A 20,262-nucleotide genomic window follows, 5' to 3' on the forward strand; every position below is an offset into this window, starting at 1 on the left:
TGTGACCCCAGAGTGTTTGAGTGTTTTGAAACTTATTGAATTGCATGAGAATGGAATTTCATTAATTTCAGCCTGCAAGTGTGTTAGCCATTACAGAAAGCCACCAGTCACAATTTGGGAGTGCAGGATTAAAAAAAGTGCTACTGATATACACTAGTTGATGAAACTGACTCCCATAACTTATATAATAATACGGTAAATAAAAAAATAAATACATAAATAAAAAAAAGTCCACAATAACATAACTTAAAATAATTTTTATTGCTTTTTACTTTAAAGCCCTTGGAAATGCAAAATAAACCAAATAAATAATATTGAATTATTAGACAATGAAACAAATAATAAATAAGGTACTAGTGATAACATTGAGACTGTTTACCTTCAAAGGTACAACATTTACTGATGAATACTGATTTGTTATGGGAGACAACTGAGAACAGTCCAAAACAGACACGTACCGAACTGTGTAGCTTATAAGATAAAGACCATTTTGAACACAATAGTAACTAATAGCTGCAGGGTAACACCCTTGGAAGTGTGCATGACATTCTGAATGAACAGAAGAAGACAAACCAAGGTCATGCAAGATTTTATGACCATGTTAAAAGTGGATAGAAAAGTTGCTGCTCTTGTTGCCACTGTGGGACACAGTGAAGCAAAGCATCCAAAAACAGGCGAATGGAAACATTGCACTTTCTGCCAGAGAAAAAAAAGTTTATTTTGTTGCTATCCGCAGCCAAAACTACATCTAAGCATCTGAAGTTCCACAGTAATTCACCGACTCAGGAATGTAGTTTTAACCCCATACTATGTATTATCATAGTTATCAGCATGACCACTCCGTACCTTGATCAGTAAGTGTTTTCCTGTCAAGAGAAACCCAAAGGCGGCAACTTTACAACTTCTGTGTGCGAGTGTCCAGGTAGTGACAGGAAGTGCTCTTTCTTCGCTACACTTCAATCAGTCTTCACTAAACAGAAACTCAAATATTGATGAAGTGAACATTTTAAATAAAGCCTAGAAATATATATTAAAACAATACCATAATGCCCTTTGCATAACGGGAGGTTGGGCATACAGCACTTAAAGCCAATGAGAAGCCACTGCAGCATCATTCAAGCTTTTTCTTTCACAGCCAGATACTGGCTTTCACATCCAGTGGAGCCCACCTGAGGAAGACTACCACAGTCCTATGTAATTTACACACCATTTAAAATGATGTCACTGAATTCTGAATTTGAATTACTTCAACAACACACATATTTAGGACAACAGAAAAAAACAGACAATAACACACAAGTCAAAGTAAAATGCTACATATCAAAGGTCAAAGACAGACATATTGGGATGAAGTGGGCATAGCCACTGTGATCTACAAGGGGTCTCTCTTTCCTGACCCAAAGGCTTAAAGTCCACTATTTTCATAACCATCAACTGATTGATGTAAGCAAGGATGAAATTCATTTCAGAATGAAAATATTCAAGTAGGCCTCCAAAAACAGGACTAATAACCCCCAGCATACATACAAATAGGGCTTAAGTGCAGTCATGCTGCAGGCCGAGCAGATATAAGCTCCCTATGCTACAACATACACAGAACAGTGTATATCGCATGAGGTTATCAAAATGCACATTAAGTTGAAATATCTATTTATATCTATTTCTAAATATATATATTTATATCTAACTGTGCAAGTCTTAATATTTGCAACATGCCACACGTAAGCTACTGTGAAACAGGGCATTTGTACATACATAGTATATACTGTACATGCATTTTTGGAAAAGGGAGGGGGCACAGTGATGATCAGTAAATGAAGGTCCCAACCACAACCTCTTCAGTGAATCAAACAACTGGCCTGACCCCTTCGGGGTCCATTCATGCGACCATCTTTTCAGCTCTTCCAGGGAAGACTTACCAGCATAGTAACAACAGGACTGAGGGCATTGCTGTAGTGTCAAAATGGGACACGGGTGTGTGTGGAGGGGACAGTGTGTAGGTGTTTTTGGTATTAATTGGTCCTCACCAGGCGATGCCATAAAGCTCTCGTCAGATGGTGCTCTCTGTGTGTGCGTGAGTGTGTAAGTGCGTGAGGGCATGTGGATGTGGGTGTGAGTGGTTAGCCCGGAAGCTGGACAGACAGTTTTGGTCATTGAGCAGCGTGGTGGTCTCGTCTGGGCCATTCTCTGTGCGCCCAGTGGTGTGGCTGGTTTTGCTGGTGGTGTTGGAGTTGGGGTAGCTGCTGTTGTTGGCATTGCTGCTTGTGGAGGTGTTGCTGGTAGCTTTCGTGGATGGAGGGGTGGGCGGGGGCAGCACAGCATAATCCAGCCGTGTGTGGCTGCTCTCTGGAGACTGTGGGGTGCTGTCCAGCTTGGATGCCAGGAGGCCATTTTGGTACTGTGAGCGAGTGACCTGGGGAGTTGATTCCAGGATTTTATTTCTAATTTCCATTGAGTGAAATTTCACAATATTCTACACCTGTGTCAACATATCCGTGTATGTGCTTTAAAAAAATGGTTTTCTGTACATTGTGTGTGTACCTTGACAAACTGCAGGTCGGACAGAGCTCGCACACTGAAGTCGGGGACATACTGCGGGTTGGGGGTGCTGTTGAGCTGCGTGTTGCTGCCACTGATGGACATGGAGTCGACGCGTTCTGTGCAGCTCAGGGAGGCTGAGCGATTGAGACCACTGAGGTGGGATGGTGAGCGGAACTCTGAAATATACACCAACAGTCACATAAACCAGCAATAAACTTATTCTGTCTCTCTCACAGACACACACACACACACACCAAGGTTGCAAAATACAAGGTCACACATTCTCTCACACCCAGTCACCCAAACATCGCAACAGACAGTCAAACAGAGATGGTTACGCCATTAACAGAAAAATAAACACAAACAAGCATGGATGGGACCATTCAAATTGGACAGATGTTTCAGTGAACTGATGGAGGTGATTGACGATGATTAGTGTGATGAACATGGCTAACAGCATTTCTGAATGCTCTGGGTCAGCTGCAGTGTGCACATGAAAGAATGACCATGACTTGTCTATAGTGCAAACTTTGAGCTTGCAACTGAATTTGTAATTTGCCATGTAACATATTAGGCTTTCAATTCTCCCTCAATGTGCCATTATAATGTAAGGGAATTAGGTTTTAAATCCGTTGCACTGGAACACATTTCATTTTATTAACAAAATTCAACACCAATCTTGCCAATGCAACTGCTATTCTTAGTTTGTGCTACTACAGATCAGAATAAAATATAACATGAGCTTCAAATGACAACATTACAGATTACATTGTGTATAGTTTTACACAATTCTAGAGCAAGAAGTATGATATTAAGGTTAATTACACCAATTCTTGACTGACTTTCATGGAACTAGCTATATTACAGACAACTATTAAAACCCTACAAATCCACAATGTGAACATCAGCCCAAATATTTCTGTATACCAGTCTGTACATGTGTACACATGATTCAGCTGCAATGCCAGGCAGCACCCAAATAATGCCAGTATCAAGGCCATAAATAGCTGCTGCTCTTGTAATGCCAGTGACATTGAGAAGCTGGGTGGTGTAAAGAAATTTGACTGTAAGGCTCAGAAAAAAAAAGAAAAAAAAACAAAAAAAACAAGGCCAACTGAAGAAGCACTAGGCGTAGTTTAGTAGCAAAACTAATTTTATGGTCATTTGGTCTGGTCATTTTAATATGGTTTGATGATAATTTCTGATTAGCTACATAATGTAAAGTGTATTTATACACACACACAATTATAATGTATATATTACAATGAGTCTCAATCAACAATTCAATGCATTTAAGTCTGGTATTTTTCATGTCAGGTGTTTGTTTGTTATTGTAAACATTGATTAATGCATATCCTTTATATGTGCACATAATATGTATACTCTGTGTGTGTGTGTGTGTGTGTGTGTGTGTGTGTGTGTGTGTGTGTGTGTGTGTGTGTGTGTGTGTGTGTATATATATATATATATATATATATATATATATATATATATATGGGCTGTCAATCAATTATTGTGAATGCATCGCTTACGACAGAATATCTCAAGTGCAGTGTAAGCACCATCTTTAATCCATTAAATGCATTAGCCAAACAGCATTTATGCAATGTAACTAGTGGTCACAAGCGAGAAACAACAATTGGTCACTAATGCTGCATACTGTGATAATAGTAGTGCTTAATTTTGACAACTCTAATATATATTTGTTTGTGTGTGTAATATTTACATTTGTTTGACATATTTAACATTTAAATACTTGACAAGTTTTTGTCACAAACAGTGCGAAATGTCCTTGTTCCTTTGAGAGGTGGATGCTGATTAGGGCAGACTGTAAGTGAGTGTGGGAGTTAATGTAAAGAGGTATGAGAGGTTGTGCTGGAGGACTCTTGTGACCTGAGTAAACACAAGAGCCTCCTACAAGTATTTCAAGAGCCCCAGTCAGCAAACCATTAGGCCCCATCTCCTCTCCTGTTTTTTCTCCTTCACCCCTCTGTCCTGGCCTTTCGGCACCTTGTCAGATGACAAGACTGAAGCTTAAAGTTTTATGGCAAACCTGAGCCTGCCGACAGACCATGAATGAATTAGTAACATTCGACGGACAGCCTGTCAGCAGTGGCTCCGGCTCAGCTGGGCAATGTTTGTTGAACCAGGGCTCTTTGGGAGAGGTGGATTTTGGGGGAAGTAGTGACGTCTACTGGAACTAATACTACGCCCTCCCCCACCCGGCCCTGCAACAACAGCATTAGCTGTCCATGCTAGTGTTAGCCCCGAAAACATGCAAGAGATTTACCTGGGAACCGAGAGAACAGAGAGAACCTCTTAAGAGAAAGGCGGTGCGGACGAGGCGACACCACAGAGGGAGAGAGAGGAGGGGTGACAGCTGGGGGTGAGGAGAGGGGGGGGTGACACAGGCAGAGGGAGAGACAGAAAGCTGCTTAATACTAAACTCAACATTTGCTTTAGTACACTCTTGAGCACCAAAGGTTCCCCATCAAAAGTCACGTCATCCTGTACAAATGGCTACTGGGTCTCAATGTCGCTCACAGACACACTGAATGTAACATTCAAGCAACACAGGATGACATTTTACTCTGACGGTTACTGAAGAAACATGTAGAATGGAGCAGAAACTGACGTGACATAGGCTATGCACAGACGGAGACAGAGAGAGAAATAGAGAAGAACTTCAAATTTATAAAATGGCTACTTAAATCCACTAGGTGGAAGCTCACTGCCACCACTTTAAGTGAGGAATCAGATCCCAGTCACTTAATCCTCTGTTTTCCGTCCAGACCAGGTGTCTCCAACACAAGGGCAGCAGTCCTTCACACAGCTTAGTTCTCTCCCAGTTCCACCAAATTCAGTTCATAAACTGAGAGGTAATTATGACAGGAGCTGGAGGCTTGGGCTGGAAACCCTTGGTGTGGGCAGTACAGGTTATACAGAGAGAGAGATTCATTATGGTATACCTCCAAAATAATAATAACAGTAGAAATAAAAATAATACAAATAGTTTTTTCTCTTAAGACATTAAATACTAACTAATAATAAACTGAACAAGAAATACACTGAATGAGTTGTTAAAAAAAAAAATGTTTTATAACTTAAGACTTTCTCAGAGTCAATCAGTGACTGGCCATCATAATATACAACCACAAAGGATAACTGTATAACAGAGTAGGTAACTGTGTTGTTTCTCAACAGCTCTTCTGTTTACCTGTACTCTAAAAATAAGACAGAACAGTGTTTTCAGCCAACAGTCTTCAAGGTGACCCTTTATCTCTCCTGGATCCAGTTTCTCATGCACCATGTTTGTGCGACATGAGAACGTGCGACGTGCATCATGTTTCCCACTGTCTCATTCAACTCCTCACACCCATGGCTCGGCTCTTATCTGTAACGCCCCTATTAATACTCACTCTGCCGGGAAATATTCAGTGATAGACTCTTTACAAGCTGATTTGTGGATAAAACAACCAACGGAGATTGGCAGACTGCACCTCCATAATACTTCATTGTTTACACAATCAATATTGTTCACGTTTTATCCCTGGACATGCAATTTTCCCCACAACCAGTCTGAGAACCTCTTCTCGCCAGCTTTTTTCAGAATATTTCCTTTTTTACCTGGACCTGCTTATATTAAGATATGTGACTTACCTAAAGCTGGACTGCTCAGAGCCATCACTCCATAGTAGGAGAAGGGCCCCGTCTCAAATTTCATGCTCTCATTTCCAGCTTCCACCTCCACCCGGCCCTGTAAATGAAATCATATCTAAGTTTGATTTCATTTAATGAATGTGCAATATTTTCTAAAAAAAAAAACTGGAAGGCTACTTGTGACCAAATTGCAGGTACTTACTTTTAAACAATCACGGTAAGGTATGGTAGCTTTTCAGTCTTTGGACTGGAAATAATTACCACTGCTCCCACCTATTAACTTTCTGCTATGGCTTTATATTTTAAATGCCTAAGTTCATTTCAGTCCCTGTGGAAGAACACAGGGTTGATGAACCACTACGCTACTATTTCAGCTAATAAGTGGCTAATTCAAGTTACAGCACTGACTCTGCATTACAGTCAAGGTTAACGAAACTGTTGTTATCAGCATCTTCATATGAAAACATGCTGACAGCGGTTCTGAGAGGAGCCTCAGGATGGGGACTGGGATGACACAGAATCACGTCAGCAGGGACTACAGAGTGACAAGTGGGGCTTCACTTTGTGTCCTTGAGCTCGAGAATGGCTCTATATAAATAAATGTCCTTATGATAGGGTTAGGGAATCTAGACTGAACTACAGTACCTTCAAAGGTTTTAAAGTTGTTATTAGATTTAATAACATTGAACGCATTTGAACGCAATATTTTATGACATTCATGTTCACAGAGCATGTAAGTATGAGTGACAATGTATGACAGTCATTGTTTGGGTGTTATGCAATTAAATTACAAATAATGTGTAATTGTAACCCGGTAAATGTGTAATATTATATGCAAAACCATGCCGATGTGTTTAATAATAGTGGTGATGTCGGAATCGTGGGAGTGGTATTTGTGTCAGCCTATCAGCACTCGGTGCCACTGAATCGGGGCTGGTACACTGGAACGGAGAACAGAAGACAAACCAAGTTCCTCACATTATTCAGTGCTCTTGAACTTTAAATATTAGATGCATCATTTTTGTTGATTTTCTAAAAATGTTTTTTTTTTAATAATAGTAAAATGAGGCCTGAAGTCTGACCTTGTGGTGGGTGTTATTATATTATAATGATATTAAATTTTGTGCTTTGAAAGGAGTTTGGCAGTAGTCAATCATTAGTGAGGTAGACACAGCAGGACTAATCAAATGTTTACACTATGATTACATTTTAAACTTGTAATTGTAACACATTAATTTCTAAAGTAATCTTCTGAACACTGATGACAGTGGGATAAACAAGCTGCATATTTTATTCATGTTATGCAACTATTGATGTTATATTCAGAATACTTATGATAAAACATTGTTACTGCAGTAACAGTTATCAATTATTGCCTCGCGCACGCCTAACACAGCACTCATGATTTCCCCTTTGTACTGCTCCACCACTGCTCTCAACAACGCAACCAGATATGCAGTTTTCACATTGCCCTGACGTGCAACTAGCGTCACTCATTCCACAATTCTGGTGGCCTATTACAACACAATGTGACAAACCATAGGGGTTATTAATAGTGTAAAACATCTGGGAGTGCCAACCCCACACTATTCTTGTCCACCTAGCACCAAGGCTTGTGAATGCTTTTGTTTTTTATCTGTTACATGTGGACAAGAGTTTGGCAAATGAATTCTTTCAAAAGAGGGGATGGTATAACACTCGACAAACATTTTCTAATTTCCTTTAGCATTGCCATACTCATTTCTTAAAATGTAATGTGATACAAATCCCAATGTATTGGTTAACTCTTAACTTATTAATATATTATGAACCATCCTTCCATTTCCAATTGTAGGATAGCTAGCATGAGCACCTTGCAATATTTTTCATAAAAACAGCACCTCGCCACCATAAAAATCCCCACTACACACATGGGAATGTGACTTGGAAATTTACAGTGCAAATCAGGAAACAGATCCTCAAAATTTGAATCCTGATTGTAAAAAAACGTAAAATGTACATTTGAGTACGTCAAACGTACTCAACATGAAACCAACAGGACATGAATACGTCTCATCTCCTGTTGGTTTCACTAAACAAAAATTAGCAGATGGCAGTAACATAATTGGAGGGGATTTTAGGACTCTGCCTGAGAGACATATGGTTTTGGCCAAATATGATGTAACAAGCGGAAATGACTGTTCCCCTTGGAGAGACTCATCACGATGGCTTCTGGTCAGGCACAATGCGGTGCAACCCTGGGGATGCTCAGCCAATGTAGTGGTGCAGAGAGGGTTAATCCATGATGTGATTTGCTGATTCCATGGGCTTTTGTCTCATTCAGGCTCACTGCCCTTGTTGGGGCCACTGCTACCATGACAATGTTAATCTATGGCAATCTGATAATATGGCTGTTTCTCTGCCGACAACTGACCTGCTCTGTGCACAAGAATCAGTGATGCATGTTTTTATTTATTGATTTAAGTGTGTATGTGTGTGGGTGAGTGTGTACTGACATAACAATGAATCACACACTGACTTGTGTTGCTGTGCTGCAACCAACTGTGTGATCCTGTGAGTAAGAAGCACAAAGTTCAGACTGGTCTGTGTGTGTGTGTGTGTGTGTGTGTGTGTGTGTGTGTGTGTGAGAGTGATGGAAAGAGCAGGATTATCACTCTGATGAGCAGTTCATTGGCAGTCTGCAGGCTCTGGACCTTATGTAAGAGGGATCAATTAGAGAAGGGCAGGCATGTCGGATGCAGCTGGGCCTTTCACCCCCCACTGAGGTCAGACCCACTGTGAGGGAGATGCAGTGCCCTCCCCGTGCAACGTAACTCTTGCCCTATCCATGGCCAACATAAAGGACACCCATGCTTTTTCAGTGGCAATAAAGACACTGGATTGGGTGCAGCAGGGAGTAGTTCATGCAGCACAAAGCCCAAGGTCCTTAAATTAATAAAATAATAAACACAAATTTGTATAATTCTTAAAATATAAATCACATAATCAAAAGGATCTCGTATCTCTAAATATACAAAATTTATGAACAGTGGCTTTACACAGAACTCAAGCATCAAGCTTCAAAATTCAAGATGCAATAAAACGAGGCATGATTGCTCATTGTAGAGTGCGCTGCACTCTGCCATGCAGTCTAACTGTCATGCCTACCTGCAGGATGAGCACAAAGTGATCGACCGGTTTTCCCCGCTGGTACAGGAAGTGCTGTGACGCACGCTTGTCACTCTCGTTGAACTTGATCTCCTGGATGACGTCTGGGTGTTTGAGGATTCGGAGTAAGACTTTGTCTGAGATCTGCAGTGGGCTAAAGAGACTCACCTCTGAGCCGGGAGAGAAGAACAAAGAGAAGTACTCACAATTCTCATTAGGACTATCATATGGAGAGACAATAATGAACAATCAATTCCATGATAATAACCTGTTAATAAGCTTTATGATCTGTTTTAAAAACAGTTAATAAGCTTTATGATCTTAAACTGTAATGCAGTTGCAGCAAAAAAATGGTATTAACTAATATGATTAATATGATTGAGCAGACCTAATCAGTAATAACTAGTAAACATTAAAATATTAATGAAAAAAAAAAAAAAAAAACACAGATAGCAAAAAACTTACATTTACAGCATTTATCAGACGCCCTTATCCAGAGCGACTTACAATCAGTAGTTACAGGGACAGTCCCCCCTGGAGCATCTTAGGGTTAAGTGTCTTGCTCAGGGACACAATGGTAGTAAGTGGGATTCGAACCCGGGTCTTCTGGTTCATAGGCGAGTGTGTTACCAACTAGGCTACTAACACCCTACTTAATGACAAAAAGCTGCAATATTAGTCTTTATCTTCTGTAAGATGTATGTTTACCCACATACACTTTTCATTTGTGTTAAACATAGTTCACACTATTCTCCAGCATCTTTTTTTTTACTATTAAGAACATATCTCTCTCCCTCAGTCAACAGTCTCTTAAGTGATTTTAAGTCTAGGTACTGAATTCCAGCTGATTCACTAGCAGTTCTCTTCTGTGAGACCTCTTTTCTGTAATACTGAATTCAATGTCATTGCAAAATTTCAGACAAAGTTGCTTTGTTACTTGTAGTTTTCCAGCATTCTCTCTACAGTAGATTTCTCTCAAGATTACCTGTGGCCAGAAAGCGATGAGCTGCCAACATCAGCTGAGGTGAGATCTTCACCCTGGATTCACTCTCATGCTTAAAGGCTGAGAAGTCCCGCTTGTTCTTGTTGGGATCTACTTTCTTCCTGTTGCGATTGTCGGCTAGGGCAATAATATAAAAAGAAACCATGAAAGATGTTCAAAATGTAATTAAAGTATTATTTCAAATGGCAGTCATGGGTTGGATCAGTTATTAGTCAACGTCTTCTGCAGAAAGGACTAGAGAAAAGGCTGGGTAAATAACAAAGGTTAATGAAACAGACTCCTGTGTTGCCATGTCAACTCACTGTAAAGGTCAGACTCGTCCAGGATCTCAGACTTAATGATCTCCTCAATAACGTCCTCTAGTGTGACCAAGCCCAGAACCTCGTAGAAGGGATCGCCTTCACCCTCATTGTTCACCTTCTGGACGATGGCCAGGTGAGATTTGCCTGAGAGAGAAAGTGAAGTTACAGACCATCTGCTTATAAAAACCATGCAGGCAAATAATCATAACTTCATAACGTTTATGATAGGTATAAAGAGTCTTTCCAATTAACTTCATTAACGTTTTATTTTAATATATTAATGTTATCATGCAATTTATTTAATTATAATTATTATTAAAATCACTTTCTCATCACTGCCTTTAAACTAGTTACATTTACAATGTAATTTCACTGTGTCCACTTGGCCATAAACAGTATTGCAGTAGCATAAATTTCCCATTTAATCCAAAGTTTTTACAAAGTTCTGTTCTACCTCCAAACATTTTAAAAATTAAAATGCGGAAAATACTGTTTGTTTTGTTAGTCCATTAACCACAGCACAATAGAGTTCTTCCGGTTCTACATCGTAAAAAACGTTCCAGAGAACCTGAGAATGTGACATCATCTTTAAAGGGAGCAGAATATGAAACATGACAGAAGGGTCCACTCACAAACACCAAGCAGGGGCAGAGCGGAGAGCGAGAGACTGGCTGGTTGTATTAGAAGATGACATGGAGAAAACCTGGAGTGGAGCAGAGTGGTGCGGAGCAGGCTGCTGCCCTGCTCTGCTGTGTCAGGGCTCTCCTCCCACTGAACGCTTGCCAGCGTCAGGCCAGAGAGCGGTTCTCTAAGGCTCATCGTCCACCCGCATAAACGCATAAACTCTGCGGCACTGCACAACACTGACCAAGCTTTTGGACAAACAATGGAGAAAGGAATGCTTTCTATTCAGCTCCACAAAATGATTTTATTATATTATGGAAATTGACTGAGGGAGTGAATTTGTTAGTTGGCCACTCTACAAATATACTAAAGCACCTGCACATACAGATATGCCAAAAGACAACCACTGGAGACGCTTTCTACCGAGGGACAAAACATAAGGAGCGTGGTTGGCTGTGAAATCCTCTGAAAGTGATAATAATCACATTATGCAGATATAGTAATAATGCAGTAAACCTATATAAAGGCATTTTTATTCATTTGTTTGAAGGTTGTGGTAAAAAGAGCAGTAAAAATTGAGCCAAGTGCATTAATTGCAGATCCTGTGCCTTTGGAATGAAACTGATTAAGTCTGTAGAGTAGAAGCACTGTCATCATGCCCACAAATCTTTTTGTAAAAAAAAAAAAAAAAAAGGGGCACATAAACTTGCCCAGCGTGGCCTGTGTGCAAAATGCATTCAGAGTCAGCAAATCCATTTATCAATACAGTGTATGTTGTGTGCACGGACCACTGTTAGATAACACACAAGCAGCAAGTACAGAGTGTGAAGTATGTATGTGTGTGTGTGTGTGTGTGTGTGTGTGTGTGTGTGTGTGGTACTGAGTGACAGGCAGAGCTAAAATGGTCACAAGCCCATTTACAACAGGACACGGTCACTCTGTGGACAGAGTGGTAGCGAAAACAGCAACATTCCGGTGACAATGCCAAAGACCAAATGACAATGCCAAAGGGCCTTTGTTCCTGTATAATCTTGTTTTTTCTAATTGCATCCTGTGCTACAGTCATGGTGTTACCATCCGGTACAGGAATTGAAGAAATACCTAAAAAAAAACAAAAAAACAAACACGTACAACGTGCTTTCTTATGACTTACACCATCGAAAAACGTATAGGAGAAAACATTTTATTTAACCACCAGTGGCGAGTGTTGGCCATCCCTGACATTCCCGCCCTCATCCCCACTCACCTTTCTTGAACTCTTCCAGCATGGCGTCCAACTTGGTGTCATGGAAGACAAAGTGGACAGGGTGGTTGTAGAACTTGGTGACCGTTTTCAGCGTGGTGCAGTCGTCTGGATCAACGAAGGCCAGGTCCTTGACGTAAAGTATGTCCACGATGTTGGTCCGGTCTTCATCGTAGACGGGTATGCGAGTGTAGCCACTCTCCATGACCTCTGACATGGTGTTGAAGTCCAGGATGGCATCCGTGTGGATCATGAAACAGTTGCTCAGGGGGGTCATGATGTCCTCCACGGTCTTGGTCCGGAGCTCTAGTGCGCCCTGGATCATGTTCAGCTCCTCCTTGAGGAGGTCGTTGTACGGCTCAGTCACCTTCAGCATCTCCACCAGCTTCTCTCGGTTGTAGACGGTTCCAATTTCCTGGCCCAGCACGAAGTCGAGCAGCTTGCTGATAGGGAACGACAGGGGGAAGGTGAGCAGCATGAAGAACTTGGTCAGCACGCTGGTGTTCGCGCCCACCGCGAGCCCGTGCCGAGAGCACAGCGCCTGCGGGACGATCTCGCCGAAGATGACGATGCCCACAGTGGAGGCGACCACGGCACCCAGGCCAGAGCCGATCAGGTCGTCCAGCAAAATGGTGAGGGTGGTGTTGACCAGGACGTTGCCGAGCAGCAGTGAGCAGAGCAGGTAGTTCCCCTTGCGCCGGATGGGCTCGATCTTGCGCGCGTACTGCTTCTCCTTGTCGGTGCCGCAGTTCTGCACTATGCGCAGCTCCATGGGGTCCAGCGCCATCAGGCCCAGGTTCAAGCCGCTGAACATGCCGGAGAGAACCAGCAGGCTGCACACCAGGATGACCTGCAGCCACAGGGGCAGCAGCGACGCCTTCTCCTCCACCACGCGCAGCTTGCCGTCACTGTCGCCCAGCAGATGCCACCCGCCGTCCGGCCCGCCGGTCCTCACGCACAGCCGGTACTCCTTCTCCCGCTCGCTCTTGCGGAGCGGCTTGACGTCCACGGCGACCACGCCGGACGTGGCCCCGCTGCTGACATTCATGTAGCTACCGACGCCGACGTCTTTGGTGAACTCCGAGCAGGTCGCGTTCGGCTCGCCGCCGCGCACCGGCCCTTCCTCGTGCTCCGTGAAGCGGATCTGTGACGAGGCGTCGGAGTTGAGCTGCACGCCGTAAAACCTGAGCTGGACGCTGCTCTCTTCCGTCACCTGAATTACCCCGTCCTCCGCGGTCGTGGCCGCCTTGTCGCTCCTCTCCAGCCTCATGCCCAGGATGCGGCTGCCGCCCGGGCCTGTGAGGGTCAGTCCAACCACCGCGCCCCAGAGGGACACCATCAAAGTTAGCTTGTACCCCTGCCCGCTCCATTCTGTCGCCATGTTTGTTTCACTCAGCGCGGGCGGGAGGTGACGTCACTGCCCATCTCCGGGTGCCCGCCCCCTCATTAACATATCGATTTTGCAACACCCACCGGAGCCGCGGACAAATAGAGCGGCGGCTGAGAGACGCTACGAGAGACAAAAACAGAAATACTGCAAACGGGGCCAACTGTTGTACTCCATACACTCGAACAAGACGGAATCACAAAGATAAAATAGTAGCAACAATGACATGGAGTCCTTGGGCAAGGTCGCCGGCCTCATCTTCGTTGCTGCAATGCAGCACAACTGTTGAAAAACCATTAAAGAAACGCGCAGAAATCGGGACTTGTGGCCCGATGCTTCCCCGCCATAATGTTACGTAAAACGGCGCCTGCAGCAAGTTCGGTCCAACCTCCTGTCGGCATCTCCGCGAAAACAGCGTCAGTGCAGCGTCCGGCATCCCGCCTCTCACCCCAACGCGCCCACTGTAACCTCGGGAGTGTCGCCTTACAAGCCGAAGACTGCTGTCAAAAGCTTATTATTGTTGTTATTATTAATTTGCACACAATGTCAATCAGACATGTCCTCGTTTGCATGAAAAAGAAATTAAATGAATCAAATGACGTGCAGAGAGGAACTTTATCAGAATTCCAATGGAATTCTGTGTTCGTTGACCTAAATGTGTCTCTTTAAAAACATTGCTGATAATTATAAAACCCTGTTGAATGATCTTAGTACTGCGGAAAAAACTTGCGCTGATTATAGGCACAATAAAGCTGGCTAAATCCACGTGCATCAGCAGTGTGCGAATAAATAATTTTTCAAAGTAGGGTTTTGAGTTTTGTAGATCTTCTAAGAATCCGCATCCGCAATAAACTTTATACACCCATAAAATCTCACAGTGAAAAGATATGGAACTGTACATGTGCGTTGACGTCCCCTAGTGGACAAAAGGCGATAGTCTCACTGTCTGGAAGGCACCTGCATCATGGGCATTCTTTTTTTTAATTCAGGTGAAATATAATCACACAATGTGTGAAACAACGAAAATCCAAGCAGACATTTTATTCTACAGCATCGTGCTCCCAACTCCCCCAAGAAGTCATCCTAGATTAGAAAAGGGAAATTATTCAGGCAGGTTCAACTAAAAACAGATTGAGATTATGATTTTGAAAACAGACAAATTGTAAATGTTTATATTTCAAACTGATAAAACTATGATGACAGATTTTTTGCACAGAATGGAAGCTGTTTAAAGTACATTGAGCACAAAGGTATATTCAATTAATAACATCTTAATGCATCTCAAAGAACACATTAAGCAGAAAAAAATATTACACTCCAGTTTCCCATTGATTCAGAGAAAATTCAGAGTACAATTTACTTTGTGATCCTCAGTATTATATTATTGCTTGGTGAGTGGTTAGTCTTGCTCAATCTCTGGCTCCTTCTCCTTTGGGTGTACAGCTCACTCTTGATTCAGCACCTCTACAGTAAAACTGACCTTCTTGGACTGAAACATACTGTATGTATTGTCAAAGCGCAGAACATCTGGAAAGATAGAGAGAGCATATAGAATTGATTTTTTCACTTTTGTTCATGTCTGTTCTTAAATAAAAGTGTCGGGCAGTGATGGGCAGAGAGACAGACTTTAGTCACACTCACAAAATCCAACTTCTGTACAAGTGAAAGTCCCATCTTCCGGCACCAGATGAGCATTGTACCGTTCACTGGGCAACATCTCCACCATGTCAGCTGCCTTCTGCTTCTCCTTGCCCTTTGTCTTCATAAAAACCCCAAATCCAATATCAGCCCCATCACTGGCAAACTGCCATCTGGACAGAAGAAAATGTGTGGGTCAAGACAAAAGCAGCAGGTATGCTCATCATGAAGCACAGGAATATGTTGGAATATCACACACACCGTAGTACACTGCCTGGGAACAAGACCTCAAGTTCCACGTGGTGTGATGATCCACGGCCAATGGTGACAGATTTTTCATACTCCACTTTGATAGATTCCTGAATGTAGTAAGACCTTGGCACAACACCACCATAGTTGATCTGCAATGAAGATTCAATTAATATTCTCACATAAAAGTGTCCAATTAAGCGTGTCCAGAAAGAGTTTTCTTCAGTCCTAACCAAGGACTAACCATGGTCTTACACATCGGGTCCCCATCTGGGTCAGTCAGCTGGCCTCCATAGGCTACAGGAAGCTGCTTCGGGTCAATGTACTCCTGCAACACATCCTTCCAGTTGCCTTCACCCACACACAAAACACAGGCGAACAGAACAAATCTTAAATGAAAATATCTTCTACTGAATACTTTATCGGACACAATGGTGCTGTTTAAACATCTATTTACCTCCTAATACCATGATTTTTCTTCGTGTCTCCTCACACAAGAAGTGTTTGATAAGGTTGTATGCAATAGGAAAGAGTTTTGGTGCTGTGAAAATGTAAGAAGATGACTGATCAAGAGTGAACCGTAGAGTGCGAGGCTGGCAATGAAGCTTTGCATCAATATACAAACATGTTCTGATACAAACCAACAACTGAATAAGTACACACCTTTAATAAGACACACCCTTTTGAGACCTTCAGGGTAGTTGTTCTCATACATGGTGAGAATCTAGAAAGCAGGAAAACATGAGTGAATACTGTCTATTAAAATACTATTTTTATATGAGCCATACAGTCATACAGCATGAAAACCTACTAGTACATGACACAATTATATTAAAGCATGCTCCTACATCTCCATAGGTCTCAATAGCAGGCTTCCAGAGGTGCTTCAGTCCAAGGTCCTCACAGTCATAGATTAAGGTCACAGATTCCACATTTTTTCCAAGCTTCCAAGACAAAAGACAAATCACAACCTCCATCACCTTACATGTCCATCATGGTTTGATCATATTAATGGGGTACTGGCAATAAAGTAATATACCTTTTCAGACTGAAGTATACACTCCCTCTGCAGCATCTCAATGTGCTTTACTTTTGTTTTAATGAAGTCCTGCTTGGTGGCAGACATTAGAAGGCCCTTTGGGTCTAGAGGGCCAATAACATCATACCAGACAGGACTCCCTTCCTTGTCATAGCCACACATCCCTCCAGAGACAAATTTCTCAATCACCTGAAAACACCAGAAAATATTAAATTTGGAGCTTTGATGGCATTTACAGCTGAAGAAATGCTTTTCAAAATTATATATAAGTCTGATGCCCTGTCTGCTGAGTGCCTTGTGAATATTGAAACAATCAAATGAGTTTTCAGTAATTTACATTTACATTTACATTTACAGCATTTATCAGACGCCCTTATCCAGAGCGACTTACAATCAGTAGTTACAGGGACAGTCTCCCTGGAGCAACTTAGGGTTAAGTGTCTTGCTCAGGGACACAATGGCAGTAAGTGGGATTCGAACCCGGGTCTTCTGGTTCATAGGCGAGTGTGTTACCCACTAGGCTACTACCACCAGGCTACTACCACCAGGCTACTACCATAAATCATATTTAATACATAACTGGCATAAACAAAAAAAAAAGCCTTTTTACCTCTGGTGGTTGCCAGTCATCAACAATTGTGTCTGCTTTCACATGTTTCCTGAACTCGAAATGCTAAAAAATAATCATCATATTCTTCAGTTTTGTAGCAAATAATGAAATTCAGCCAATACAATGTAATATGAAAAAGTAACTTTTTATGCCTTTATTTACAAAGAGGAAACAACTGCATTCCTCACCAAAGTATCATTTTGTTCAAAGGCCAATTTCTGCTAAGCGTATATATAAAAACATGCTCATATCTACTTGTGTATCTATATCAGCAGTTGGATGCACAGTTGATGAAAAAGCGTTGTCACCTTTCTTATCATTGCTTCAGATTTCTCCACATTGAAGTTCCTTGCTGTGCAATTTTTAATGAAATCACATCAATGAGACACATAAGGAAGAATTAAGAACTTAGAGGGTTTAGAATTGACATTTCGCAAGAAAGCAACAGGTTAAAGACTGTTCAAATATTGGTAGAAACAGAAAATGACAGTGGCTGAACTTTGAACCAAAATGTCAACATGCTTTAACGATTAAAAAAAAAAGCCTTTTTAAAATCAAATATTGCTTGCTCACTGTACATCATCATTAGTCTAACTGGGCCCATATTTGAATGCAACTGAATTTCAACACATTTAGGGTTAATAAATCAAGGTAGGACATTTTGCTTTGCTTTTGATTGCCTATACTCTGTTCTTCTGGAGATTTCTTTATCTCTACCTTGTGTAAATAATAGGCTTCTTCTTCACGGTTGCATATTTTAATTCTCATACATCTTCCTTAACTGGTAACTAAAATAATCTTATTCCTTCTCACCTCTCAGCCATCGAAGCAAGTAATGGTCACTTTGAGCAGGGAGTTTGGGAAGAATGTCCTGAATTTTGTCCCGAAACTATAACAGAAATGACAATCAGACATTAAATATGTTCCAAAATGCAGGTTAAAACATTCCAGTAGCTAAATAATGAAATAATAGCATTAATCCGAATGTTTTTTTTTTTCTTTTTAAATGAAGACATTTTGCGTCTTGATTTTGACTTTATTCACCTGTAGCAGAATGTCTGTCTGCTTCGGGCTAAGGTCTCCCACACGGCCGCTCATGCTTGCTGCTGCTGCTCCTCAGGTGAACTAATGCCCCCTCCAGTGTCTCTGGTCACATGTAATATATAGGGGAGGGAGCTGCTTATCTACTGCTTAACCAATGCCTCTCTTCAGTCTCTGGGGAAAAGTGAGATCTTAAGAAAAAGACCTTTATGTCTCCTAACTATTTTCGCGATCTGAACTTCTGTTCTACTTTTTTTTCTTTGTTGCACTTACAGTTTTTTTGTATCTCTGTCAATGCACCCTAAACTTCAGTGTGTCTGTGACTGAGAAGCAGGGTATTAATAATGAGAAGGATGAGTACATGGTGAAGACTGGCCACACAGAATTTGTTTATCATGCACAGACATATAATATTACAATAACACCATGTTTCTATCGATGCAGGTGTGTGAGTAGGGGAGGGAAAAAACAACCGGCTGAACTGGATTTGTTGGTAACCAGTATATTTGGACGCAGACTGTACTATGGTGATACAATCATATTATTATTGCTTGTTACGCAACAAGGCTTAATGCAGGAGCTACTGCTGTCCAACCTAAATAATGACCTATGCAACAGCTGGCCAGATGTGATCCCAGTAGGTCGGCTGGGTTACCTCTTATTAATGATCAGCTTTGTACAGCAAAATCCTTATACATGGCATATAGGGCAGTTTCAACAAATAAGAAATGACAAATATTTTTTCAAGGCACATATCGAGAACATATCACAAATTGGTTTAGATTAGATCACCACTGTTTCTAAATAACTATGGTAATTGACCATTTTTGTGATCATTTGTGTCAGTATGAAACACTGAAAGGGCAAATGCATGAACAAAACTATGGTTAAACTTCTGCAATTTGTCTCATCCATCCACAAAAAGAAAATGCAAATTTCACAACCACAACTAAACCCATGTGTTTCATTATTTGAAAGAAGTCACCAACTATTGTGTTGCAGCTGAAGATTATCCCACCTACACACACACAATGGGAAAAGTGAGACAATACAGCTCAGCAATCAATCTACTGATAGCCAGGAGTCGAAGATCACTTGCCAGTAGTGTCCCTCAGGCATGCAGCCAAATGCGTTTCTGACAAGCTCAGCTGAGATAACTTTATTCTTAACAGTCATGTTATGATCAAAGTGCTTTCACTGATTATGTAAGAGTAGATCTTTTGTTTATTCAAAGTGGCCTGATCAAAGCAATGGCTAGCTGCTCCTGGACCCTAGGTTAAAAAAAATCCACCTATAAGTAAAGTGCATTCTTTAAATGTTAATTTATGTCATTTTTGTGAATGTGAGGTTAGAAGCCCGTGTTTGTATATAAATCAGTGTAATGCAGGGTATGATGGTTGTGGGCTGATGTAAAATGAATTATGACCCAAGAGAAGCAGTAAAGGACGGGGGAAAAAATCAATCTCAACCCCACCAAATGACCTCCATCATATAAATGAACTTGATAAAGCATCTGATAAGGCTACATAACAACAAGAGTAAACCAAGAGATAAAACATTTCATTTAATGAGCACTTCATACTCTTTAGATTGAAATTGTAGCTGGTCCCCGGGCTACCCACTACCAAGGGTGATGGGTGTGTGCTGTGCTGTGTATCACAATGACAATCACTTCACTTTAACTTGTTGTGTGTGGGGCTGAATGAGACAAATTTCATTACACTCCATGATGCATCATACTTCATTACATATGACTGGGTTCCACTCATGAATATGAA

The 20,262-nt window shown here is 41.5% G+C and overlaps 2 protein-coding genes across 4 annotated transcripts; both read right to left on the bottom strand.

The window, feature by feature from the left end:
* Positions 1 to 242: 242 nt before the first annotated feature.
* On the bottom strand, positions 243 to 14,268 carry LOC114786034 (metal transporter CNNM4-like). Of its 3 annotated transcripts, XM_028972797.1 has the most exons (8): positions 12,524 to 14,065; positions 10,654 to 10,797; positions 10,334 to 10,468; positions 9,349 to 9,518; positions 6,202 to 6,298; positions 4,832 to 4,921; positions 2,542 to 2,717; positions 243 to 2,413 (listed from the first exon to the last, which is right to left on the bottom strand). In XM_028972797.1, exons 1-8 carry the CDS (start codon positions 13,899 to 13,901, stop codon positions 2,051 to 2,053), a joined length of 2,553 nt encoding a protein of 850 aa, XP_028828630.1. In that variant the 5' UTR covers positions 13,902 to 14,065; the 3' UTR covers positions 243 to 2,050. The 3 variants fall into 3 exon arrangements, 2 of the variants coding, with proteins under 2 accessions (XP_028828630.1, XP_028828631.1); XM_028972798.1 differs by lacking the exon at positions 4,832 to 4,921 and having other exon boundaries at positions 12,524 to 14,064; XR_003749156.1 differs by lacking the exon at positions 243 to 2,413 and having other exon boundaries at positions 2,661 to 2,717; positions 4,832 to 5,458; positions 12,524 to 14,268.
* Positions 14,269 to 15,351: 1,083 nt separating this feature from the next.
* sec14l7 (SEC14-like lipid binding 7) lies at positions 15,352 to 18,544 on the bottom strand. The gene is made up of 12 exons (XM_028974912.1): positions 18,488 to 18,544; positions 18,257 to 18,332; positions 17,752 to 17,795; positions 17,444 to 17,506; positions 16,834 to 17,022; positions 16,643 to 16,738; positions 16,458 to 16,518; positions 16,252 to 16,335; positions 16,039 to 16,145; positions 15,807 to 15,946; positions 15,549 to 15,718; positions 15,352 to 15,434 (listed from the first exon to the last, which is right to left on the bottom strand). Exons 1-12 carry the CDS (start codon positions 18,539 to 18,541, stop codon positions 15,352 to 15,354), a joined length of 1,167 nt encoding a protein of 388 aa, XP_028830745.1. The 5' UTR covers positions 18,542 to 18,544.
* Positions 18,545 to 20,262: the final 1,718 nt, after the last annotated feature.

Source organism: Denticeps clupeoides, chromosome 3 (genome assembly GCF_900700375.1).
Source record: "Denticeps clupeoides chromosome 3, fDenClu1.1, whole genome shotgun sequence".
Lineage (NCBI taxonomy): Eukaryota > Metazoa > Chordata > Actinopteri > Clupeiformes > Denticipitidae > Denticeps > Denticeps clupeoides.

What these genes read in the sequence shown, in the direction of transcription:
- sec14l7 (XM_028974912.1), bottom strand. Translation starts at nt 18,541, where the DNA reads ATGAGCGGCCGTGTGGGAGACCTTAGCCCGAAGCAGACAGACATTCTG. An exon ending in ACCCGATGTGTAAGACCATG is followed by an intron (nt 15,947 to 16,038) that starts GTTAGTCCTTGG and finishes TCTTCATTGCAG; the next exon opens with ATCAACTATGGTGGTGTTGT. An exon ending in TTGTACAGAAGTTGGATTTT is followed by an intron (nt 15,435 to 15,548) that starts GTGAGTGTGACT and finishes CTATCTTTCCAG; the next exon opens with ATGTTCTGCGCTTTGACAAT.
- LOC114786034 (XM_028972797.1), bottom strand. Translation starts at nt 13,901, where the DNA reads ATGGCGACAGAATGGAGCGGGCAGGGGTACAAGCTAACTTTGATGGTG. An exon ending in ACTTTGTGCTCATCCTGCAG is followed by an intron (nt 6,299 to 9,348) that starts GTAGGCATGACA and finishes TTTCATTTACAG; the next exon opens with GGCCGGGTGGAGGTGGAAGC. An exon ending in TCTGAGCAGTCCAGCTTTAG is followed by an intron (nt 4,922 to 6,201) that starts GTAAGTCACATA and finishes CCTCACCCCCAG; the next exon opens with CTGTCACCCCTCCTCTCTCT.